The sequence below is a fragment of the Oreochromis niloticus genome, linkage group LG10 (genome assembly GCF_001858045.2).
Source record: "Oreochromis niloticus isolate F11D_XX linkage group LG10, O_niloticus_UMD_NMBU, whole genome shotgun sequence".
Lineage (NCBI taxonomy): Eukaryota > Metazoa > Chordata > Actinopteri > Cichliformes > Cichlidae > Oreochromis > Oreochromis niloticus.
The window spans coordinates 34,585,331-34,612,504 of NC_031975.2; the positions used below are offsets into that span (position 1 = coordinate 34,585,331).

At 41.5% G+C, this 27,174-nt stretch overlaps 1 protein-coding gene across 1 annotated transcript; it reads right to left on the bottom strand.

The window, feature by feature from the left end:
- Positions 1-1,002: 1,002 nt before the first annotated feature.
- LOC112848006 (uncharacterized) lies at positions 1,003-26,438 on the bottom strand. Its single transcript, XM_025910725.1, has 6 exons — positions 26,046-26,438; positions 22,990-23,052; positions 19,369-19,431; positions 18,317-18,448; positions 18,139-18,213; positions 1,003-1,082 (listed from the first exon to the last, which is right to left on the bottom strand). The coding sequence occupies exons 1-6, from the start codon at positions 26,248-26,250 to the stop codon at positions 1,003-1,005; spliced, it is 618 nt and encodes a 205-aa protein (XP_025766510.1). The 5' UTR covers positions 26,251-26,438.
- Between the last annotated feature and the right edge of the window lie 736 nt (positions 26,439-27,174).

Sequence of the window (27,174 nt, forward strand, 5' to 3'; positions counted from 1 at the left end):
CTGGCCAGCGTTCTTAAAAGTGGTCCACGACGGTGGGGGTCGATGAGGGGGACCTGACAACCCGGCAATTAATCAGCAAACAGGTGAATATTGACACTCTGAAACACGTTGCGAAAAATCATAGGAGGCTCGCCCGAGAGGGGCTGGTAGCATTTTAAAATAAAATAGAGCTCGTCTGGGACTGGTAGCTCCCCCGTAGTGGGTAAAGGTAGCGCGCGAATAAAGGTATTTATTGCTTTATTTTTGTTGGTGGAATAAGTTGATTTTACAGCACAATAAGGAGGCTGAACTATTCCACTAATTTGTTTACTGTTGGCCACCCAAGTACTGGTGAAAAGAGAAACAGGTCGTGTTTCATCACGTAAAGGTGACACCGCTTTCAAGAATAGCTTGAAAGTAGAAGGCCGTGTCAACTACCTCTCTCGATTCTCGTGCCAGAGAAGGTGCCGCAGTTGTGTAGTTGTAAAGGATTAAAATGGGTAACGAAGCTTCAAAACTCACTGCTGACGAGCAGTGGTTAGAGAAAATGTCCAGGCGCCGGACAAATTAGTGCATGTAGATGGAGAAATCCAAAAGAAAACTATATGTCCCACGTGGGAGGGAAAATGTAGCCCCTCCGCATTGACTAAATTAAAAGAAATGTCAGGGTCCTGGGACTGGGCGACCCAGGACCCCTGGGCAGTCATGGCCCTGTTATATTATTATGTATTTTTGGTGTTGCTTCCCCTTCTCTATGCTTGTACATATGTGTGTGTTTGGGTGGCTGTGTGTCTGAGCACTCGTTTATAGGCGCCTTCAGGCCTGGTGGGTGTGGCCCTGCTAGGGGATTGACCACACCCGAAGCCACACACCTGCTGCTGATCAGGCCTCGTCGGGGGAGCTACTTAAGAGAGTCTTGGAGCTCCCACCGACGCGGGATAATTGCGTTAGACTCCACGTTAGTTTTCCAGTTTAGTTAGTGTGTGTGTATGCCCGCGGTTGTATGTGTCCTGACGGCTGCCTCTATTTGTGTCCCCAGGAGAAGTGTGGAGCACCAGACAGCAGCCAGCACGCGGAGTGCTGAGACACGGGAGCGGAGGGCACTGAGACACGACACGGGAGTCAGGGGAAATCACAGGGGATTTATTGTCATTATTCCATTCACTGTAAATAAACGCACTGTTTATACACAGAGCACCGCGACTGGGTCCTCCTCATTCCCCATATCCCCACGGTCCGCCATGCCAGACCGTGACAAGAAACCCTCCAAGCAGAAATAAATACTGAAAAGGATGCTAAAAAGAAAACAAAGCATACACAAGAGTTGTAATATTTTAAAGCATGGAAAGAGGAATAAAGTGGAATAAACAAAAGGTTAAATTAAATTAGAGCTTATCTTTAGGGTATTCAAACTGATAATAGGAAGGATAACAACCTGTAAACTGGTATTAACAATGAAACATAGTTGGCATGACGACCGTGCCTAGAATGAATAGAATGCATGAAACCAGATGATTCACACGAAAATATATCAAATAAGAAAGGGAGATGCATGAGGTATATTATGGCTGTGTTATTGTTCAGCCAAGGAAAGCAAATGTCTCCAGCTTGGGAAGGTGTGAAGCTGCAGATTCACACAGACCCGTGATGGATACATAATAAAATATAAAATAATAAACTATTGTATATTAGTAGTGAAGTAGTGTATTATAATATACTGTTGCTGTTATAAAAAAGGAGAAACAATACAATGATAACATTAATAATGACATACTATTAATAAGAAGAGGCACCTCAGTCAGTTCTGATGTGAGGTGGATGATTGTTAAAAGTAGTCTGATTCAAGCTTAAGGTTTGCTCAAACTCAGTACAATGATATATGAGATGAAGAAAATAAGGAAAATACCAAATCTAATCAGGTGCATAGAGACACTTGACCTGCTTGTAAACCTGTCATCTTAGATGAGACTTTGTTAAGATGAAGAGCAAACCTATACTAACAACTAATGAGCCAAACCCTGTATACAACAGCTGAAGCTACAAGATTGAGAAGCTGAATTAAATATGTGGACACTACCAAGCTAATGAGGAGCGGTGACGCGCATGGAGATTGTTGCTTTCGGTTTAGAGTGTTATTGAGCTTTATAACTATTGTTTGCAAATCTCCAAAAGTTGAATCTGTTCATCTGGACGTAGCGTTTTGTGGGAGAAACGTTTCGTCACTCATCCAAGTGACTTCTTCAGTCTCAGCTGACTGCAGGTTTCCCCAAACCTTATAAACAGTACATTTGCATAATGACTGAAACCAGCCCACTGAAGGAACCATCTTACAATGCTGTGATTGCAGCCATTCCCCAACTCTCTGTGAATGGTACTCATGGCCATTGATCAGTGTTCTTTGATCAGTGGGTTTTGGTCAGTGTGAAAAGATTTTGTTTGTTATTCAAATATGCTTTGCTTGTAACTGTGTAAACCTCTGAATGATATCCTGTGATTGTGTAAACTCTGAATGACGATTCACCCTGATAAACATGAAGCTTTGCCTATGCTTATCATATGCCTGTGAAGACAAGTTCCTGTGTAAAGAGGAACGGAAAGCAGATGTTTAGTATAGTATGAACTGAACGTTTTAGCAAGATATGCATTTGTCTGTTAAGCAATCTATGTTCTTTAGCAAGATATACATTTGTAATCTATATTCTGGGAACAGGCGGAGACTGCCTCCGCCCTGTTGAGTAACCTACATGCCTATATAACCTGCAATAAAGAAGAGTACTGGTGTGACTCTCATTAGAGACGTTCACCCCATGTACATGTGATTGATTATATTGTCTCACTGTGTCTCTGTTTTACTTTGGCAGCCTTCTATTTGGGAGATTTCCTCCAACAGTCAGTGATTGTTGATCAATGGTCATGGGAATTTGCATAATTATGATTAAGGAACTGACCTCACAGCCCATTGTTCCTTCAGTGGGTGGGTTTCAGTCATTATGCAAATGTACTGTTTATAAGGTTTGGGGAAACCTGCAGTCAGCTGAGACTGAAGAAGTCACTTGGATGAGTGACGAAACGTTTCTCCCACAAAACGCTACGTCCAGATGAACAGATTCAACTTTTGGAGATTTACTTTCCTGGATGATTGAGAATGCATCAAGATTGTTTGCAAATGTTGCTAACAATAGTCACTACAATTGTATAAATAGAGTTTGAATTCATTACTGTGGATGTATAGTAAGTGACCACTATATATCTTTCAGTAGTAACTTGAGGTTACTACTGATGCCGGTGTGTTTTAGTTTTTTCTCCAGTTTATGTGTGTGCTGTGAGAATGATTAGAGGTTTCAGTTGTTCTTCTTTGACTTGCTCTTTCTGATTATGAAAAGCATGTCTGAAATACTCGTATGAAAGCTTATTTTGAGTGATTTTAACTGTGTGAATGCTGTGAGTAGTAGGTTTTGGGTGATTGGGTGTGATTTGTACAAAAATAATAAAAAATAAGTAATAATAACACTACAAAGGTTCATAGTAGAGTGAGTGAACAAGTGGAAGTTTGAGAGAAAAGGCAGTGTATGGGATGATTCCTGATGTCTGAAAGGGCTCTATTTAGAAGTGTGAGCGTGACATAAAGGTGTATTGGTTTTAGATCAAGATTTAGTAGAATTAAAGAGGGTTTATAGACTATGAATACTGAAGCGAGATCGATCAACTGTAGACCAGACAACAAACGACGGAGGCACCAGAAAAGTGCAATCAAACGATGAGTTTATTGACAACGGAGAACAACCATCAGCATATGGCTTATTTGCTCTGACAAAAATACACTGAGTTCTGGTTTTATAGCATAGAGGATCACACCCCCACATACACGTCAATACAGGTCAAAAATACATTATGTCCAGTCATTGTTTACAGACAAGGGTACATCTTGTACATCTCTAATAACTATGAACAGACATATAACTTCTCTTTTTGATAACACTTGCCTTTTAAGGTAATAACGTCAAGCTTCAGGGCCTCTAAGGGCTAATAATGGACCCTCGTCCTCAATCACTAAGTAGACTGAATTGGCGCAGGTCTCAAATAAGAAGCAGAAGACACTTGGGCCTTCGCTCAGGCCTGCTACTAGATTTATGTGTATTGTAAGCATGCATGCAATTAACCTGCTATGTTCTCATCTTCCCTCAACATGTATCACCTGGACACTCTCACCAGTGAAGCTTAAAACCCTCTTGGATAGAACATCAACTCTAAACAAGCACAGTTATGCATTGTGTATAGAATGAACTCAACCTGTGAATAGAATGAATGTGATGACAAACATATTCAATGCAATATGAACCCTGTAAACAATATTACTGATAAAATAATACTGTAGAACATGTTATTAATGCATTTATCATAAGGCAGAGTATATGGCAGCAATAAAAGAATCTCTAAATCCCAACATTCCCTCTTTTGACATTCCAACAAGGAATGTCACCACACTTCATGTTGTATCACTCCCTGGCCCACTCTATGGGTTCTAAGTTCATCTGGTAGATGCCCTCAACCCAGCCAGGGTTAGGAACCCTCGCCATTACTTTTACCAACAATCCTCTGACACAAGGAATGATACAACAACTAGCGATGACCAGTATTCCCAAAAGTACAGTCAAAGAAAACATCACTGACATAGCCACACCTTTCCATTGTCCAAACACAGATGTCATCCAGGACGCCAGCAGATTTTCGATACCTGAGTGTTCATGCATAGTTTTAGACAAAGTTTTCAAGCCCTCCAGAGCTCGGGTTACTGAGCCATCTGGGGCAGTATTATTAGGGATAAAAGTGCAGCACATGTCTCCGAATATGGCGCACCCGCCTCCCTTCTCATGTTAAGGGCCGTTCGATTTCCCCTCAGCAAACTCGGACCCAATTGTTCTGCGAACCCCATCATGGCATCCCTGGTTAGGTTAGAGAGTCTCAGCAGATTGCAATGAACATAGTTAATGCGATCAACATTCTTATTAGGTGTCACCCAAAGAAATACACTTTCAAATCCTACCACTATCGGATTTACCAGCTTGTACTCATCTGGAACTCTCCTGGGCACTCCAATAGAGTCTATCCAGGTCGGAGAGTTTAACCTAGGGTCATATGCATGTGTACCCTGGGTCCCTCTTTTGGCCAAAATATGTCTCTTACCTCTGGCGGCTAAGGTACGTGTGTTGTGTTGTGGAATAGCCTTTACCTGATTCCCAATAAGCATGAGCGGAGCTCCCAATCGCACCATCGCACATGTCCCTACGCTTCCCATAGGAACACGAACTAACAGAGTATTTTCCCCACAGTGATAATAGAGCCCACTTCTTGACCATGTTCCAATTATCGTGCTAGAGTCGCTTACATTGTTGGTGGTTCGTCCCGTGAGTGTGACAGCACACCAAGTTGGGTCGATCTCTCCCACCTTGTACTTTTCATTATCTGTAGAAAACTTAAAACATGTGTAGTTATCTTGTTTTGGCATAAATGATCCCACTGCTGTCTGCTTTGAAACGGCAGGGAAAAGTCTGGACAACAAAGTACAGTTGCCAGTAGTCACTGCACTTCTAGTTAACTGTAACATACAATCATAGCCCCACTCATCCTCTAATGCAATGGTGCGGGCTCTATAAACAAACGTGGCCTAGGTGAAGCACAGGCAACACAGTCAGATACATGTTGTTCTCTAGCATTTTGAGCCATCCAATCAAGCCAGAGGTTACTGTCCTTGAAACCCGTGGCGCGCTCAATCAAATCCTTAGGCTTCAGTCTAAAGTAATCTGTTGTCAGAAGTACTCTCCCTTTTGGTTCCTGTTCCTTTTGAGCTACTGTTCCCGAAGTTACCATCTGATCAGTCAGAATGGTGATTAAGCTTTCTGCGAGCGGCTTAGACTTTGCATCAACTAAATTTACCCTAAGCATATCATAGGGTCATTGCAGACCCATACATCATACGCTCTCCAGCTACTACTAGCTCCTGTACACTTAATGACGTCACACAAATCAAATGTGAATGAGCTGGTAGACCCTTTAACATAATTCAACTCTATGCCATTATTCATGCTGAGACACTCATCACCTTTACCTGACACCTCGCGCTTTTGTCTTTTTTACCGATCCCGTTTTAGCAACTACAGTCTCAGGAAGTGCTGGGCTGGACTGGCCTCCGTGTTCAGACAAGTGGTCCGGAGTGCCCTGCAAAATATAGACAATAAACAACACAGCCATAGTTAATATCATTGCATACAATAAACATGTAGTTGTAAGGAACATTCTAATCAGTTTTCTCATTACGTGTCTCTGATTCGTGTGTTTGCATCATGTTATATAAACTTTGTATCCTGGAATGAAACTCCCCTGCTTTTGTGGAGTCCTCAACTTGTCACCGCTCCTTTCTGCTGGCGTGGTGACCTTCTAAGCTGCTCCTCTTCTTTCTTCGGCCTCCCAGGTGGACTACTGGTTGGCCCGTTGCACAGGTGAGAGTATTTATTTTGCCTCTGCTCGTTACCACCTGTGTTGGGTGTAGAGGAGTTTTCCTCTACCAAACTCTCATGTGCTGGTGCACACTGCGACCAATGATACCAGGTATCGCCTTTCCCTTTTAGTTGACCTGCTGTAGTTGTTCTGGCAACGACCTCATAAGGACCAGTCCAGCGTGGCTCCTTCCACTGCTGGAGTTCCTCGTGGGCTCAAATTCAGTTCCTTGTTTGCAGACTATAGCATAGCCTGCTTTCGATCCTTCTTCATCACGATGACAGCAGCCATCTATGAACCAATCCTCAGCTCCAGGGATAGGTTCTGCTTTTAAATCTTCCCTGACTTTCCCTTCAACTTCTACTTTCTTAGTACAATCATGAGGTTCTCCTGATCCCATTAAATCTGCCATATTGATTCCTCCCCCTCCCCCTCCCCCTCCCCAATCCAGTCTCAACGACCACCCCCACCCTCCCCAATCCAGACCCAACGACCACCCCCACCCTCCCCAATCCAGACCCAACGACCACCACCACCCTCCCCATTTCAGACTCAACGACGACCATCACCCTCTCCAATCCAGACTCAACGACCTCCATCACACCTCTCACCCCCCTTCCCTCCTCCCTGAAACTCAGAATACACACTGAGGATGTGAGCCGACTATTTCAGAAACAGAAGCCCAGGAAAGCCCCCGGACCAGACGGTGTCTCACCCTCCTGCCTCAAGACCTGTGCTGAACAGCTGGCTCCCATCTTTACTCACATCTTCAACAGATCCCTGGAACTGTGTGAAGTTCCCTCCTGCTTCAAACGCTCCACCATCATCCCTGTTCCCAAGAAACCCACCATCACAGGACTGAATGACTACAGACCTGTTGCCTTGACGTCTGTGGTCATGAAATCCTTCGAACGACTGGTGTTAGCCCATCTGAAGGACATTACAGGCCACCAGCTGGACCCTCTGCAGTTTGCCTACCGGGCAAACAGGTCGGTGGATGATGCAGTGAATATGGGGCTGCATTACATCCTGCAACACCTCGACCGCCCGGGAACCTATGCCAGGATCCTGTTTGTGGACTTTAGTTCAGCTTTTAACACCATCGTGCCTGAACTTCTCTCTTCCAAACTCTCCCAGCTCAGCGTGTCTCCAGCTACCTGTCAGTGGATCACCAGCTTCCTGACAGACAGAAAGCAACAAGTGAGGGTGGGGGAGATCACCTCTGAAACTCGGTCCCTCAGTATTGGTGCCCCTCAAGGATGTGTCCTCTCACCACTACTGTTCTCCCTCTACACTAATGACTGCACCTCCAAGAACTCAGCTGTAAAACTCCTAAAGTTTGCAGATGACACCACCGTCATTGGCCTCATTCAGGATGGTGATGAGTCTGCATACCGGCAGGAAGTTGAGCGGCTGGTACTCTGGTGCAGTCAGCACAATCTGGAGCTGAACATTCTTAAAACTGTAGAGATGACAGTGGACTTCAGGAGACATCCCTCAACTCTGCCCCCCCTCACCATATCAGACAGCCCTGTGTCGACTGTGGAGATCTTCAAGTTCCTGGGTACCACCATCTCCCAGGATCTGAAGTGGGAGACCAACATCAACTCCATCCTCAAAAAGACCCAGCAGAGGATGTACTTCCTGAGACAACTGGGGAAGTACAGTCTTCCACAGGAGCTGCTGATCCAGTTCTACACTGCAGTCATTGAGTCTGTCCTGTGCTCCTCCATCACAGTCTGGTATGGTGCAGCCACTAAACAGGACAGGTGCAGACTGCAGTGGACTGTACGGGCAGCAGAAAGGATCATCGGCGCCCCCCTGCCCTCCATCCAGGATCTGTACCTCTCAAGAACCAGGAAACGGGCAGGGAAAATCATCACAGACCCCTCACACCCTGGACACAGACTTTTTGATCTGCTGCCCTCTGGCAGACGGTACAGAAGCCTGCAGACCAGGACCACCCGACACAGGAACAGTTTCTTTCCCCTCGCCATCTCCCTTCTAAACAGTTGAACTGTCACACTGCTCCCACTGCCAGACTGCAACTGCACCTTATGTACATTCTGTAGTATTCATTCCACCTCATTTCATTTCTGTATTTTATGTATATACGTTTAGATTAGTTATTTATAGTTGGTTTACACAGCTTTGTGTATGTATGTGTATGCATGTGTAATGTATATATAGATAAGTGTGTGTGTGTGTGTGTGTGTGTGTGTGTGTGTGTGTGTGTGTGTGTGTGTGAGATTTACATTGCTGTGCTCGAGAGCCACCATCTACCGGAACCAAATTCCTTGTATTTGTCTGCACATATACTTGGCCAATAAACACGATTCTGATTCTGATTCTGATTCTGAAATGTCAGATTTGGAGCATCTAAAACTTTACTCAGTCTCTGTTGTGCTAATGATGTCATAGTGAACGCCTGCGAGTTCACATATGCCACCACACTATGTGTAATCAGAACTTTTAGTGGGTGTTCTCTCACTACATGTGCTGTTTTCTACATTATTTTGGCAACCCCTGCTGCATGCTGTGCGCATGTAGGGTGCCTTGCTTCTGTTGGACTCCACCTTATGCTGACATACATAAGTACCTGTCTTTCTTTATTCAATCATCTTCCGGGGGTGAGAGACCTAATATTTAATAATCCACATTTCACTGTTTTATTCTTCGGTTCAGATGTGGATTCTGTATTGTTCTTGCTTTGTTACTATTGATGTTTAAGTTGTTTATTGCTAGGTTTGGTTTGTTGTTGTCTGTTTGGGAGCTGACATAGTCTCTATGGATAAGGGTCTTTGGCAGGGTAGCATCAGGAGAGAAGCTCCAGAGAGGCATGTTCCCTGTTAAAGCTAAAATATAACAAAAGAGATTATGCTAAACAAACAAAACCTTTCAATTCCCCAACCCTATCTGTCTCCTCAACGGGTTGTATGTTTTCAATGTTTCCTTATTATTTTGTCATAAAAATAAATCAAACAAATAACTTAAGCTGTGTGACGGCACCTTGCGTTTACGCCAGGCTGTGAGCTGCCCTAAATCTACTTGCTACACCCCTTTTCACCTAGTTTAATTTTTTCAATCCTAATTTAAACTATTCCTGACTTCCCTCAGTGCACACTATAAAGTGTAAAAGATACAATTAGCTTTCTCCTGGTAAAAGGTCCTACATTATTTTCTCGACCTTTGGAAACATCCTCTATCGAGTTAACCCATTTCATTTTTCAAACTTAGGCCTGATTTCTTCGCCCCCTTTAACGGGTAGCGCATATCCGGTCTGAACACTGTGTTTGGGCAATTTACGAATTGTTGCAGGATTTCTATGTTATGTAAAGTTCCTCTCATCCCTTTTATGCTTCCATTATAACCTGTGTCTAACAAGCTTTTGATCTTCTTTGTAATATAAACAACTAAGTGTCTTTGTGCTCTGTTCTTCTCCTTTCTCTGGTTGGTTCCGTTCGGTCTGGGGCTTCCAGGATTCTCGCCCCCCTGTGGTCGCTGTGGTCCTGAAATCTTCTCCTGTAAAGGATAGAAAACAAAAAGCCTCTCTCTGCTACACCTCACTAATCTACTGTGTTCATCTAAGGTTCCTTTAATCATTCAAAGTTGTTTCACCATATCATGTTCTGGGCTCTGTCCTTTATATTAACTTTACTTAATCTCCATGCCCTTCATGTGTGTGAGCAACACTTTTAGTTTTATTAAACACGCCCAGGGTAAGATATAAACCATCACCATCTGAGCATAGAAACAGATCAAAAAGAACCACAAAACAATTTCTATACTAAATTATCAAAAACCCCAAACGTCATAAAACGATCCTAAAACCCCTTTCAAATTAAACCTTAAATCCTGTAACCCCCCCCCTTTTGTGACACATCTTATGTGTTACAAACTCAAAATCCTTCACTCGAGCTTAGGAGATTAAAAGAAAAAGGTTAGTCCTATCATATTAGGTATATATGCTCCGGCCCTTCAAACCTGTGTTTAAGGAATGAAATCAAATTAATCATTATGTCAAATCTTTTCTTGGCTCCATCCCCAGCCTGCATCCTTGGAACTTCCTAGAAACAAAAACCTGTGTGTTAACCAGAACTTCACATTTCATACTCAGTTTTTCCCCACTTGTGATCCGACCTGTGTTATAAGAAAGGAAACTTAAAACAGAACAGTCATCAGTCATGTGTCTAACCTTAGTCCCGTCTTTATCTCAGTGTCCAGTCGGTCCAACCTATGGTCTGCCTCGTCCGTCCAGTCACCATCCATTTACACACATTCACTCACATGCATTAACATCAGGTCTTGCTGATAGTGTGGACTCCCTCGCAAATAATCAGAGTCTTCACTCTCAGCAACATGCGCTCATTCATTTGTTTTATTTTGTTTTTAGGAAAATAGTTCTTTCTGCTTTTGGACTGGATTGGCTCGCGGCAATCCTTTTAGACAGAGACTTAGCCTTCTCCTCTGCCCATTGTAATCTGGAAAAGGTCACCTTATCTTTGTTGTCCTGAGACTTTTGTCAGCGCTGTTATTCACTCTTTTGCAGGCCTGCTTAGAACAAAAATGAGAAGAAGAGAGCTGATTATTAGCTCATCAAAACACAAAACAAAATCACCTGACAGGTTTTTCTAAGTGCACTGTTACAAAAATGATGGACCCCCTTCGACATGTGCATGTTTGATAAAACTCCCTCTATTAAAATAAGAAAACAACACAAATCTAACCGATAGAAGTAACCCATCACTACAACAACAACCTCAACAATCTTAAACACAGAACATTTTGCCACAAGTTCTTCAGGGTCCTGACACTCTCAGGTCAACTAACATCACCTCACCTGCTCAATACACAGAAAATCTCGTTAACCCTAGAACATTATCGCTATAAATAGTAACACGACCTACACCCCGGGGGAAAGGGTCACATATCTTGGGTCTGGGTGCCGTTTCCCCCTCTGGGGGCGAGGGCACCTGGACCCGGGGCATAGAGTATGTTTGGGGAGTATGATTGTGTGTACATGTCTATGTATGTCTGTCCCTACGTTGGGTGAGTGCTGAGTGTTTGTATATGTGTGCATGAGGGTGGGAAAGCATGTTTATGTCTGTGTGTGCCTGTTTGTCTGTGTCTATATGTCAGGTCGGGTCTTAGACTCCACCTCCCTGGGTACTCCCAGGCCCTCCAAGTGTGGAGGCCTATCTCCCCTCACCACACTCCCTGCTGGTAACTGATGCCCTCAGGGGTTGGTGCATTGGTGGTTCTTGGTGTCCGGGGCTGGGCGCTCAGGTATGCACCAGCTCACTCCCGGTGGCTAATTGGCGGGGCCTGATGCCTGTCGCTCGGTCAGGCCTCTTCCGGAGCAAAGGGGCCCTCGGGCCTCCGGCCTCGGGGCCTGCAACTCGGTTCACTCTGGCACAGCTGGCTGCCGGCAGAGCCGGCGGGCACGCCGGTGCAGCCCCCTCTGGCTTCTGCTCCGTGGCTGCTGGGTGACCCCCTCGTCTGGGGATCCCTCAGCCCTTCCCAGGAAGGTGGCACGGATGCCCCTCCGGTGGTCCTCCTTGGGCTCTCGCACTCTGGGGCCTCTGGATGTCTGGAGCCTGGATCTCCTCCATGCCTGCTTCATGCCCTGGGGGACGGGGGTATGGGCCTCCACACCCTCTAGCAGACCGTTACATGGGGAAACCTTTTGTATACAAGCGCGTTGATCCACACAGGTGTACACACGGGTGTTCACTGTTCGTAGACAAACTACACTTTTCGTAGCTGCTACTTCAAAGCACATTGTGCGCTGTCTGTCCTGTGTGCTGCACAACAACTTTCAATATTTAGTATTTACTGCTGTTCACACTTAGCTAGATTAACGTGATGGTGTTGTGTTTAGTATGTTGCTTTGTTTTTTTTTTTTTTGCTTGTCTTCTCCTTTTCTCTCAACAGGTGATCCAGGAGATTTTTTTTTTTTTTCTCTTTTTTTTCTCCCTCTTTGTCTTTGTAAGTGCCCTTTCTCACTGTCCCTTTTCCCTTCTGTTTTTCTTTTCCTTCCTCTCTTTCTTTCTCCCTTTCCTATCCCCCAGTCATGTCTGTCCCATCTGTAACAACTGAAAATAAAATAAATAAAAATAACTAAGTTTGATCAAATGGACCAATACGGCAATGCCATGATGATCCATTTGGCAAAATAAATCCATTTGGTATCCTTGTTGGTCTTCAGACAACAATTCTGACGGCTAAAGAACCAAATGGGACAGACAAAAAAAATAAATAAATAAATAAATAAATAAATAGTAACACGATCACTAGTGCCGGGTGATTTTTACCTGATATAATATAACCAATGAAAAGTAATCAAATATATCAAAATATGACAACACATGACAAATTAGAGTGGTCTTCTTTTACTTTCAACTGTGCCATGTCTAACAAAATGAAAAATAAACCTCCTAAAACAAAATAATGACTCTGGAAAGCTGGTCTTTGGTCCACCCATTTCTGGGACATTTGAGACTTCCATGGTGAAGGCACATGCTCCTCGACACGTTTACAGCTGGAGGAGGGAGAAATCATGTAAATGTATTTTCTCGGGTATAAATCACCCGGCGATAGTGTTCTAGGGTTAAACACCACACAACTTGCACACCATCATCACTAAATTCTAAATTTTCTCTTCTGAAAACTTACTACACACTAAGCGAGTTGGACAACATGATAAACAGACTCCTATGCTAAACCTGCTATCTGATCTTCATGAGCTCTTTTGTATTCTAAGGTTAACGCATTTTCTATTTGTGTGTGTGATTGTGTATATGTTTCTTTTCGTGGTTTTTTCAGACTCCCTCACAAGGTTCCACTTAAACAGTCAGTTTTTCTCTTTCCCAAATTTGATCTCCCTCCTTAAATAACAACATTCTTTGTCCTCAGCCAGAAGTTAGAGCTTGATTTTCAGGTTCAGGGAACAATTCACCCTGAAAGACAGTGAGTGTCTCCCCTCTTTGGCTCATCACTCGTCATTGTTAATGACATTTCCCCCTCTGCCCCAGCGGCTTTACCCTTGAAGTCCCGTCTCCTCCAGTGAGTCCAAGCTCACTTAGGGACCTAGGTTCAAGCAATCGTGACTGCGCCTTGCCTTAGGTTGTCCCAGGGTTTCGAGGTGGGATCTTACCCTTCATGGGCTGTCCAGCCTTCCATGCTCGCCTGATACGGGGGCCAAGTGGGCACGGGTGCTATGAGGGGAGGGGACACACTGACTCTGGAAATCAAAGGAGTGTAAGCTGCTTTCTTCATTTCATCAGTATATTAAGCTATCTCACTTCTGATTATTCCCAACATTTCACCGGTAACAATTTGTGTATGTGTGTTTTCTATTCATTAATGTAATTGTTAGTTCATGTATTTATTTTCTCAGTCTCTCTTTTTCTAAAACATGTAATTAATATATTTTATTACTTTTTCTTAAGACATTCAGTCTCTAATTCCTCTGTTTTCATGCTGCAACGTCTCTCCCCAGCTATAATCAGACTTCCTGTTTGACGCACACACACTCTCTCAGGCCTCCTCTATTCACGCACTCTCCTATGAGTTATTATTACTTATTTATTATTTTGTACAAATCACACAGAATCATTCAAATCAAGTACTCACAACATTCACACACTTAGAAGCACTCAAAATACGCTTTCCTAAGAGTATTTTATCAAACATGCTTGCTTAGAATCAGAAAGAGCAAGTAGACAACACTCAGTGCGTCTGTCCTCTTAAAAAGAAGAGAAATAAACACATATGGGACAATTCTCCCCATCTTAGACAAAATGTGACCTTAAATGTCCGTTTCTAAGTCATGTTCTTCTCTACACACGACTCTTGGCCTCCAGGGCATAAAACTTTGAGCATAATCTTTTACTTTACCAGAACTAGTACTTTTACCAGAACCCTCATACTAAGACTAAGACTGCTATATGTGCAATTCTTTCTTTGACAAAGTTGTATTTTGTATTTTCTTACTCAGCTGTATATAGTATTGGTATTCTATTTTATTCTATTGTATATATTATTCTATTCTACTTTATCTTATTGCATTCCAGTGTTTTCTAATTTCTGCTGCATAACTTTGCACTTTTGCTGTAACCAAAACAAATTTCCCAGCTGTGGGACTAATAAAAGTCATCTTTATCTTTAACTAGCCCTAATCTAAATCCTGTCTCATTCACTGCTGAAATTCTAGTTCAATGAACATGTGTTGCAGTTTAAAATTAAAAGAGGAAGTAACTCACACCCAAGAACTGTGTGTGTGTGTTAGTGTCTGTGTCCCTTTAAATGAAAAAAGGTGAACACATGTGGTGAGTTTTCCTCAATTTACACAAAATATGACATTAAATATCCTTTTCTAGTTCCTGTTCTTCTTTAAACACCATGAATGACCTCCAGGTCATAACCTTTGGACTTATAACTCTGATATAAGTCCACACAGCGCACCAAGCACAGAGAAAATTCAACCTCAGTGCTTCAGAATTCTCCTCAAAATTCAGAAACTGTTTCTGTCATTTATCTCCCCAAGAACTTCATCATATGGACCTCGCCGGGTCCAGTAATCTTCAGCACACGTATCTCACTGCAGCCAGTGAAGATTTAAAAACAGTTTATTGTCTCAGTTTACCCAGTATTAACTTATCAGGTGGACCGCAGCCGATCCATACATCTCAACACAATCGTGTGTTCACATTTACACAACTTATTCTTTACTTGTATCACAACACATCTAGTAATATCATCAGAATTACTTCAACATGGTAAACATTGATTTTCCTTTAAAATCAACTTACCATTAAAACTCGAGTGTCATTTATTCCGACCTGAGTTGCACTGCAGGAAAACTGACAATGTTTCAAATCTTTCAGCTTCAAATGTCTCCCTTTATAATGTTTTGCTTTATATTCTGTGTTGTTTCCTTGTTGCTGCATGACCAGATGTGGGTGAGAGTCCGGACTGTCAGGAGTATCAGTCTCTGCTGATGTGGAGAGGAGTGAGCTGTACTCTCCGATAGCCTGGACATTCATACAGATCTCACCCAGCAGCTGCTTATCAGGGAATGGAAGTTAATATTTAAACAGACACACAAACACACATAATAAAATACAGTAAAAAAACTAAATATGTAGCTGCTCCTGTACATTCACTGGAAATGTTTAAATCTGCAGCTATATATTATCACTGAATATACACCAGTTTGTAGACTTAACAACTAAATGTGTATTTTTCCTTTTCATGAGTCTGGAATAAGACATTTAATAAAAGATTTAAGGTTAATTTAGTAAAGATTTTATGAAGACAGTATCTGTAAAACAGAAAATTAAAGTGATAAAGATTTACATGTTCCAGTTCCCAATTTCAGGTTTTTGGTAATGTTTTTAATGTTCTTCATGTTCTTTTGCTCAGCTTTTCCCAGTGTACGTTTTTGTTAGTTTCTCTCAGTTCCTCTCTCACCTTTTGCTTTGCAGTGTTTTTGTTCAGTTAAATACTAAAGGCTCACCTTTTGTTTATACCGACCTCATCTCAGTGTGTCTGTGCTTGGGTCCTCTCACTGCTATTCCCACACCGTTTGCCTCACGAACCATGACAAAATCAAAGTGAGAAAGATTTACATGCCCAAAAAACAAACTATCAAGATGTGATGAAGTGCTGACTTCTCTTTAAGTTAGTGCATTAAATCTTTAGGAATTACAGCCATTTTTAAAGTCCCCACATTCAGATACTCAGAAGTAATAGGACGACTGATGGACAACAGTTTAATGGGCAGGTGAGGCCTGTTCCCTGTTTATTCCAATGAAATACAGGTTGATTCCAGTACAGAAAAAATAATTATTTGGACAGAGGAAATGAAAAAGAATTTGTACCACAATAATGGGAAGAGGAAAGAAAGAGCTCATGACATGAAGTATACCACATCATCTGTCAAACATGGTAGAGTCAGTGTTATGGCACTGGTGTGTATGGCTGCCAGTGGAACTGGGTCACTGGTGTTTATTGATGATGTGACTGCTGATAGAAGTTATCACTCTCAGTACTTTTAACATGTCGGAGCAGCAAAAACAAAGCCTGTGTTTCTGATACACAGTTCTGAGCTCTGCACAGTCTGACCTTGATGTGAATTTACTTTCTCAAAATCGGGAGGAAGTTTCATATTTTTCAAAAGTGATTATTTTTTTTGTATGATGTCCTCTAGATTATATTAATCATCAGTAAACGTGGGTGATACACCCAGTTTTACGTTAAAGTGCTTTATAAATAAAGCTGGTGTGGTATTATATTCCATTAACCTCTATCATCTTCTTTAATTCATGCTCTGAACACACAGACTTTCATAAGAGATCTAGGCTGTTCAAACTCTCTCTGTCCCTGCTTAGAATCTGTATCTCTCATGCAGAACATAATCAGGAAAGCCCAATCGATCACGTCGGCCTCTGAACGTTCTCTCCATCCAAACAGATCCTCTCATTCTGAACACCTAATTCTGCAGGATTTTCTAAATGTGGTGACACCATTTCCAAAGCAGCTGAGAAACACTATAAAGCTTCCACAAGATTTTAAGCCAAAGCTCAGAACATAATCAGCTCCTGACCAGTTATGTGTTCAGCAGACGTTACCATGGTGATTTAGCCAGAAAAACTCTGAGTTTGAGCTCAACATAGCTCGCTAAACCACTAATCTCACTTCATATGTCAATGTTCTATGTATGAAACACAAAGAAATCAGTGTTAGTTCAATTATGCTTTTATTTTGAAACTAAAGAATTGAATGGGAGCAAGTTTACAGTCAGTTATCTGTGTCTGGATCTGGACTCAGATGAAAAATAAGGAAACATTTCAGCTTCTAGAAATTCCTCCACAGCACTGACACACATTTTTATATCAAACTAAATCAGCTGTTTACATTTTTATCATGATAACAGATGTTAAATTTAATCTGACTAAGTGTTTAAGAAAAATACCTGCATGATTATCAAAGAAGAGAAAAAAGAGGAACTGTTGGATTTTGCTCAACTTAACAGGAAAGACTCCAGTTAAAAGCAAACATGTGGGCCAGCAGTCACCAAAATAACAGACTGACCAACACAGGACAGTGGAGCCAATAAAGAATAATGCAGTTTAACTTATAGAAAATAGTCATGACCTGATGGAGGAGCAGCACTTTATGAAGAGCCGACTCAAAGAAAGGACAAAGAGAAGAGAATCACTGAGCATTTAACTGGATTTATTTGAATCAATGATAAGAAGAAGAAGTAAATTATCTGAGTCAGTAGAATCAGAGGAGAAGTAGAAACAAATAAACACAAAACTAGAACCAACCAGAGAGAGAGAGAGAGCAAGAAACTGATTCCAGCAGGTGATTTACTTCCTGTTTTACTTCTAAACATGTCTAAGCTCCACCCACTCAGGACAGTCCAAACAGGAAGTGTTGGAGCTGTCACACCTCTCACATGGTGAAAATCAGATGACCAGTGAAGGTGTTAAAATTTTCTTGTTCGTCATATATCCTTCTACCAGCCAATAGACGTAAAAACACCTGATCTCCAACCTCTAGAAGCAGTGAGGCTCCATTAGAGGCACTCACAAAACCAGTTGCTGGATGTTCATATGCAAGAAAAATCTTCTCTCCATTCCTGAACATAAGCACCTGCAGCAATGTCTCCATATCCAAATATGGTCCAGACAAAGTGGTAGACTCCTCTCACTGGTGCAGTGAAAATACCTGTGGGACATTTGTTTTTGTTAAATGGAAAATCAGCTGTTAGAACATCTGGAACATCAGCCTGACATCAACATAGCTGAGAAGTGACATTCAGTGTTATTACCTGTGTGTTTGTTGTAGGCATTTCCAATGTTTGTGACAACACGTTTGAAGATCAGAGTAATCTCTGTGTCAAAGGGTCCAGTAACTCCACCACCTTGATCGAGGAGACCGACTGAGAAAGCCACCTGTTGGACTGAGAGAGACAAATGTCATTATTTTAAACTTTGTGTTTTAGAGTTAGACTCTTCCCAATAAAGTGACCATGACAAAAACTTTAATCTCCAATGAAAGAAATGTTTGACAGCTGAAAGTGTTTCATTGTCACAGAAGGAATCAGATTCTGTGATTGGAAACTGAAATTTGATTGAATCTATTTTTGAGGATCCCAAACTCGTCCTTTAGATCAGACAGGAAGTTATTTTGTAGCTTCTGGCAAGACAACAAACTGTGTTATTCAGTGTTTTAGTTGCATCTTGGTTTGTGCTTCAGACAAACATGAACTCAGTTTAATGTCATTCAGTAAATTAGATCCAGTAATGAACTTAATGTGTGTTCTGAAGCTTAAAGAGTGCTTTCACTTTAATGACCTGCACAGAGTGGGGATACACCTGTAAACAACACCTCTGTTAATCACAGATAACAATCACACTAATCCTCTACTCGCTCTTTTCCCCTCAGATATCATGTGGAAGAAATAAAAACATTGTTGGTACTAAAGTTGCCCCTGTGAATGAAGTAAAGATATTCAAACACAGTAGCGCTACCTTGTGGACAGAATTATATCACTGACATAAGTTGAGGCTCCAGAGTTTGTTGGTTTCTGTCTGCAGGTGGCGCCTCAGCACAAATACAGCTTCAAATGTTCACAGAAATGAGTTTGAGTAGCGTTGTGTCTTCAAACACTTTGTCTTTAACTGTAACACATTCCAGTCAGCTCGTGATGTTGAGCTGATCAGAGCAGGTTTGAGTTTCAGTGTCTAACATTAAGACATTCAAACATATATACTAAACTGGTAAATTTAATATTTAGGATCAAACATTACTTATAAAAATGTGAAAATGTGTAAGATATTTCAACGTTTCTATAGAAATGATCAGATGCTGACACAATACCTTGTAATTCGTGCTTCAGCTGGTCGATCTCAGTTTTCTGACTTTCCAGCTTTGCTACTTGTTCTGAAAAAAAGTGCAAAATAAAAGAAATCTCAGAAATCACAGCACACAGTGATTCACATGTTTTTATCTGTTAGTAAGAAACTAACAGACTCTCATTCTGTTCATGCTACACTGATCAGTGGTCTCCTCCACGTCCCCTCATCCTCCACCTCACACACTGCTGTTAGGTTAAGGCTGTGTGCAGGCAGGAGTGGTGGTAAGGAGGACCCAAAGTGCAGACTACGGAGACAGACGTGAACTCAAAAACAGCTTTAATGCTGAACTCAAAGTAACAAACTTCCAGAGTGCAAAATAAACTCAGGCAAGCAGACAGAAACACACAGCATAGTAAACGGTAGATCACGACAATGACAAACTGAAACACAGGGCTTAAATACATAGATGGAGCAATCAGGGAATGGGCAACAGGAGGGAAACACAGCTGGGGCAAGTCAGGACTAACGAGACAAAGAAAGCAAAACAAGATACACTAACATGAAACACGGACTTTCAAAGTAAAACAGGAAACATAACACAGAGACGCAAACTTAACAAGGGGATACAGCCGACAGGGGAGACAGAGCAACTATAGAACACAGAGACATAAACCATAAGACAGAACTCTAAGAAACCCAAAGACTAGAAATGATAAATAATATAATAAACTCAAAAACCCTGGGTCAACGACCCAGGCATCCTAACAACTGCAGAGCCACAGGACCACACCTCCTACTGGTGCTGGGTGCCCATAGACTGTATGTAAAAGATGGCTGTAACCACACCACTTGTCTGCTCACTTATTTAACATGACACCCATATGGACTCAAACTCATGTAGAACCTTTTTACTCAGTTAAGCAATCAAAGGATTGATGATGGCTGTAACCATGCAGCTGTAGTGACCCATGTGCCAAATGGCTACAGGGGTGTGGGTTTGAGTCCTGATTATGTAGCATAGTTCATACACACATAATTACCCAACAGTTGAGTAGAGGTTGCTGGCTTCTGTCTGCAGGTGGTGCTACAGCACAAATACAGCTTCAAATGTTCACAGAAATGAGGCCCAGATTTGCTAAAACAATCTGTGAGTGTAATGGTGAAACAGCACTAACAGGTTTGGTTAGTTTTAGGTGGATTGCTCTGTTTTCTGAACACTGGTGCAGTCAGTTTATTACCTCCACAAAGGAGGTTATATTTTTGGATGTGTTTGTGTGCATGTCATTCTTTGTGTCTGTAAACACGACAGCTCAAGAAGTTTAGATTCTCATAAAACTTTGTACTGGTGTAGAGTGGAGTCATTCACTTCAATGTTATTGATATAGTGCAAAAATCACAACAACAGTTTCCTCAAAGTGTTTTTTCTTGTAAATTAAAGTCACTACACTAAATGTTCAGATTAGATTCAAATCTGACTTTTCAGATTTGAATCTGTGTATAAACACAGATCATACACTCTCAGCTGGAGGTCCTAGTTGACCGATGAAAATGTTTCATGATGTTCTCCAAAATCTGAATATTCAGTCTGGCTGTCAGAGAGCTGTTTGTGAGTCTGTTTTAGAAAGGGTGAATGCAGCGGGTGTGAAAGAGCGCTCCACTGAAGAAATGTAAAAAAGGTGACATGATCTCAGACACACAAAGTTAAGGAGACTGTTGGAGGTCCTGTGGATGAAACACCCGTGACTGAACAGTCGTTTGTACCTGAACAGGTAACCGTGGTCGAGGTTATTGATTCCCTGGACTGAATAAATTTGAACATTAGTCAAAAATCTGATCATCCCTTCTGACCCAGCTTCAGCTGATCGATCTCGGTCTTCTGACTCTCCAGCTTTGCTTCTTGTTTTGAGAAAAACACAAAACAAAGAAAATCTTACTGACAGCACACAGTGATTCACATGTTTTTATCTCTAGTGCTGCTCTGGTGGTGTGGTCAGTGTCATGATCCATGGGAGGAAGGATGAGCACAGTCACCTTCAACAGAGTTGGATGATCATCACAATTAAATCCTGATCATCAGGAGGACACTCTCGACTTACCTACAAGTCTTTTATTCCAGGAAACAAAGACATCATGAATAGACCCTGGATATTTTGACACAACTTTGATTATAATGTTTGTGGATTTGCAGATTACTGAGTTTTTGTGCTTCCTGATACAGAAAACATGCTCAGTTTCAGATGGAGGGTTTAACAGTACAAGTGCTGCATCAGTTGCTCCCAGGATGTTTGGGAATCCTGCAGTGACTTGAAACTCCTGCTTTATTTATTGAACAGCATCCTTCAGCAAACAGTGATTACAGCACAGCGACGTATTGCTGACGTATATCTACTGTGTGGGTGGAGGTTACAGCTGATTTTACGTTGGAACAGAGAGAGCGCGCTCACTGTCCAGTCCAGGGGCCCGTCTGCATGCAGTGAGCTCTGCTGTCAGATGGAGGCAGTGTACACAGTATGTGTTAGAACTGGTCTGTGGGTCACTCCTGTGTTGTTGTTGGTCTGTGAGCCATGAAGCAGAACGAAGTTATAACTTACAAAGAGCTGAAGTCAAACCGAGTGTTGAAAACAGTGAAAAGTGTCCACTGCGGTCACTGCGTTTTTCATGCTTTATTTTTTTGTATCTTTAATGTTTCAACATTTCTTCCAAGTAAAAGTGTACATGGATGGAAATATCTGCAGGTCTATAAATCTGGCTTTAGGCAGAACTGACATCATTTTGCCACTGTAAAGAAGCAGCATCGATGGAGCTTACGCCTGCTTTACTGACTTCCTACTTCACTTCTCACACAAACTGTGTCTAATGTATATTTAAAATGGTGTATTCTACCATTTACATCCATAGTAGTGGAGATATCATCTGAATTTCAGGAGCGGGACCACTCCTCCTTCACGCCCCCTCCGGCCTCAGGCTATAAAAGCCAAAACACATGGGGATCTGCCCAGCCCGAGAGCCATCGCCAGTCCCCTTCGAGGCCTTCCCAAAACCGCAGCACCATTTCACACTTCCTCATCCCTCATTGCCCATCGTTACAGAGGATGTGGTCCCAGCTAGTGAAATAATATTCAACCATTAAGTGAACAATTAAAGAAATATAACTCCTAAATACTTCTACAGTTACATGCTGAAGTTCAGTGTGTAGCTGCTACAAACATCTGTTACCTAGTTCCCACATGTGTTGTATATAACCTCTCCAAGTATGTCTTGGTCCAGTAGCCCACTTCTCATCAGTTCTAGTTCCTCAACACCCAACACAGACCTTGCTAATTCGTCTGAGCTGATATGCTTCAGTGATGTCGCGCTCATATTTTGAGGTAGGCTCAGTAACATGGGCACTACTCAGCACACTGAGTAGCGTTGTGTCTTCAAACACTTTGTCTGTAACTGTAACACATTCCAGTCAGCTCATGATGTTGAGCTGATCAGAGCAGGTTTTAGTTTCAGTGTCTCACATTAAGAATTTCACACATAAATACTAATCTGGTCAATTTAACTTCCGATTTAAGGTCAGACGTTTATTTATATAAATGCGAATATGTCAAGAGTATTCTAACATTTATATATACATCATTAGATTTCCACACAATACCTTTTGACTGAAGCTTCAGCTGGTCAGTCTCAATCTTCTGACTCTCCAGCTTTGCTGCCTGATCTGAAATAAATGAAAATATTTTTTTTTATTTCACTGCATTATTAATTGCTGAAAACAAATATTTTTAAAAGACATTCAGTTTCACAAGACAGCACAGCAGACAACCAGTCTGTCCAACTAAAATTGTACATGGATGAAAAATATTTATGGGAATATAAATCTCACTTCAAACAGCACTGACTGTCACGGCGGGGTACGCCGGTATGAAAACGAGGTAGACCCAGATGCAGACACGGTGAGACCAAACAAAGTTTCAAAAATAAAGCGAGCCTTTATTGTAGATGATGGCACAAGAAAAACATGAAACTAGGGAAATTAAGGAGACTATGACAAAGGGCTGTGACACTCAGTGAAAAAACTATAAAAAACTATGAACACTGAGTAAACTAGGAAACAGTGAAACAATGAGGCAAACCTATGAAATGTGTAGTGAGGATAACAGACGATCTGACACTAACTGAGCGGAAACACACACAAACAAAGAAAACTTGGACATGAAACATGACAGACAAATACAGGAAGACTTAACATGACAAGCTGACACAGAAAACTTCACACACAAAAAAAATGTTCTGTTTTTACGTGTTTTGGAGTTTGTACGTGCTTTGCCTCTAGGGGCCACCGTAAATACACTTTTATTTATTCACTCCACATAAAATGTAATAAATAAATCATATAATACAAAAACCAACTAGTCACAGTTCAACTTTTAACTATTTAAATTTTCAGCTTTTTCCTTTTAAACAAATTTAAAATGAACACAAAACACTGCAAACCACAACACAATTAAATATTAATTAAAATATGAAAACTAAAAGAAGATGCACATTCTCTGTCATATGGGCCTGCATGAATAAACTTTCTGAATCCTTTATCATCTGCAACTGAAAATAGTTGTGGATGATTACTATACCTTTCTAATGTGACGTTGTTGTCCCTGGCTCTCTGTCTCTCTCTCTCTCCCTCCCGCTCTGTTCCTGTGCTACTGCGAGTGTAACTACCGCCCCTCCCCCCTCTGCCCAGCGCAAAGCACAAGGCTTGCGTGCGGAGTGAAGCAGGAAAAAAAAGTGCGAGAGAGAGAGAGGGGGGGTGAGAGAAAGAAAAAAAAAACACGGCTCGCGATAAGGAGCCGGCTCGTGTCGTTCACGTCAAAGATCCGGCTCTAAGAGCCATTTTGTTCGCAACCGCCACATCACTATTCCTCACAAAGCGAAGGTATTTAACGGTGTGTCCAGACGGCAGTCGACGCTGGATTGTACTCGGAACTCGGTAGCTAAGTGTGCTTGTGATCTTGTAACCCGCATAGCAAGGAAAGCCTTCTTATCCGCTGTTGTGTTTGCTCGTCTCTCAGGTGGAGAAGTACGGGACGGAGGAGTGGAGAGAAAGGATTCACTGGTGTTTTCGGGAGGAGGAACTCACACGGAAGGAGTGCACACAGACTTCACGGGGAAACTCACCTTCACCACTTTTGGGAATTGAGAGAAAGGACATTGTTGGATATCACGTTGTTTAAAGACTGTATTTCAAGTACTGTAAATAAACGCACTGTCTGCTTCAACCCAGAGCTCCGCGCCTGAGTCCATACCTTCCATTAGCCGTGACAGAGACATAATTTTCCACTGTAAAGCAGCATCATTGATGAAGCTTACACTTGCTTTAGTGACTTCCTACTTCACTTCTCACACAAACTGTGTCTAATGTTTGTTTTAAAATGTTGCATTCTACCATTTACATCCATGGTAATAATCTTCTAATATTAATTATAATACTAATAACTTTATAAAGAACCTTTCAAGAAACCCAACAACACTTTACAAAAGACTTTAAAAGAATGTTTTTCATTCCTCATTTCTGTCATTCTGAATTTTGATCAAGCGACATTGATATCTCTGTAACACAAAAGTGGATCATATGAAGGTTTCCTGATTAGGGATGGGTATCGAAAACCGGTTCTTGTTGAGAACCGGTTCCCACTGTTTCAATTCCTTGGAATCGTTTGCCATTTTTGCAAACGATTCCCTTATCGATTCCAGTCGCCCCGAATGACGTCACCACGTTGCGGAGCATCATTTACCTGGCAGGGCGCATAAGCGGCTCAAACGCTCAAAAGTTTGGTTATACTTTACGAGAACGGATGACAACGGGGCAACTTGCAATACTTGCAAAGTAGATATTTCATTTAAAGGAGGAAACACTACGAATATGCAAAAGCATTTGCTCACAAAACACGCGATAACCTTAAATGAATGTCGTGTTTTTAATTCCGCTCCAGACTCGTGAATCTCAACCCAGCAGCAGCGGTAACGTTTGCACGTCCTCTCCCGTTAATGCGGCAGGTAAATAATCAGCTAACAGTGCATATTATGTTAGCACGATCTGCCTTATTACAAAACCTGCCATTACTGTGCATTTAGGTGACCATGATGAGACAGACAGAGTCTGGCTGGCAGTTCTCGCTGCAGTCTACCGGTAGCGTCTCCTTTCAGGCCAGGATAGACAAATGTCACCGAGCAGTGACTAAGTTTGTGGTCAAAGGATTGCACCCATTTGCCCCGATTTTCGGTAAGTGAATGTGTTTAATTGTAGGCAGGGACATTACTGGATATTCTTGTGTAATTGCTACAGAATAATTTATGTTATACTTTGTTATTGCTACAGAAGAATATTTATTTTATTAATTTACATTTACAATTTTTTTTCCTGGGGACCCTGTGACACCCCATTGAAGAGCCGTAGGCTGTGGATCTCTTAAGATCTCACTGTTGGGTTTGTAAGGCCATGTTACTCCTAAATTTCTATCTTGTTCAAAGAGAAGATATAAAACAAAGTTCTAAGCTAATCGACCTTAGTGTTCTCCTTTTTTTAAAAGAATCGATAAAGAATCGAATCGTTAAACAGAATCGAAAAAGGAATCGGAATCGTGAAAATCTTATCAATACCCATCCCTATTCCTGATGCTGTTACCTCTCTCACGACCTGACATGATACTGTACCTCGATTCTCTTTTTCCAGGAATGCCATCCTCACTTTCTGTTCAGCCAGTGAGACTGCCATCTCTCTGAGCACAGCATGGATGTCCTGTGGACAGGGTTGTTGGTTTGAAATCTGCTGGTCAAGAATTTCATTATCTGCCTCTGACTTATTTGTGGAAACAGAGCAGACCAGAAGCAACAGCGAGAAAAACACCATGATCTCCATTCTGTCAGTGAAAACTCAACAGTATCTGTGTCATCTGCAAACCTGACTGACTTTTATATTACACAGTACAAAGGGGAGGTCACTGTTTCATTAGATTCAGTAAGCCTATGATAACTGAGGGCATAAAGTAATTCTAGTAAATCAGTGACTAATATAATCTTTATGACTTCAAGACAGACTACAAGGAAAACAACAACTAACTATCAATGAGGAAATCAGGTCAACACGTGTTCATTGTAAATGAGAGCAAATATGATCTCCGTGAAGGGATTTCTATTCAGAGGAAACTTTAAACTGGAAACATGGATTAATCAACAAAAATCATTTTAGATATATCTAGGATTATTTATTATCATGACTGATTAACAATAAATTAATTACAAAAAACCCTCAGGCTAACAAAGAGACAAATGACCTAATTATTTATGTAATATTTATGACTTATAGATACAAGATTAAAAGGAGATCACGTGACATCTAATAATAGAATTTAAATGATCTTTATGAACTTCCACTAATTCAGTCCTCTGTACATCTGGGACTACATCCTGTTATCAATGAGAAACAGACAAACTCAGCACTCTGAGCTGTGTTGGATTCTCTGTTTTATTCCTTTAGTTCTCAGCAGTAATGATGTTATGAACATCCTTCAAACTGTCACAGATGAATCATCAAGGACAGCAGCTGTCACAGTTCTGGGTCAGTTTTGACCCAGTATTTTGAGTTTCTCGTGTCTTGGTTTAATTTTGTATTTTGATTCTTTTACATTGTTGACCATTATGAGAAGTATCGGTTTCTGTTTATTCATGTTTTAGGATTTGCTCTTTGTTTGTGTCTCATGTTTTGCATAGTTCAAGTTCCATGTGTTATATTCTGTCTGCCTATCAGTCTTTGTCTTTGTTTAGTGGTTTCTTGTTTCCTGTT

Excerpts from the sequence above, each read along its gene's own strand:
- LOC112848006 (XM_025910725.1), bottom strand. The coding sequence starts at position 26,250 with ATGGAGATCATGGTGTTTTTCTCGCTGTTGCTTCTGGTCTGCTCTGTT. Across the intron at positions 18,449-19,368 it reads GCTGAAGCACGAATTACAAG|TCCAACAGGTGGCTTTCTCA; the intron begins GTATTGTGTCAG and ends TGTCTCTCTCAG. Across the intron at positions 1,083-18,138 it reads ATATGGAGACATTGCTGCAG|TGCCCTCCGCTCCCGTGTCT; the intron begins GTGCTTATGTTC and ends GTCGTGTCTCAG.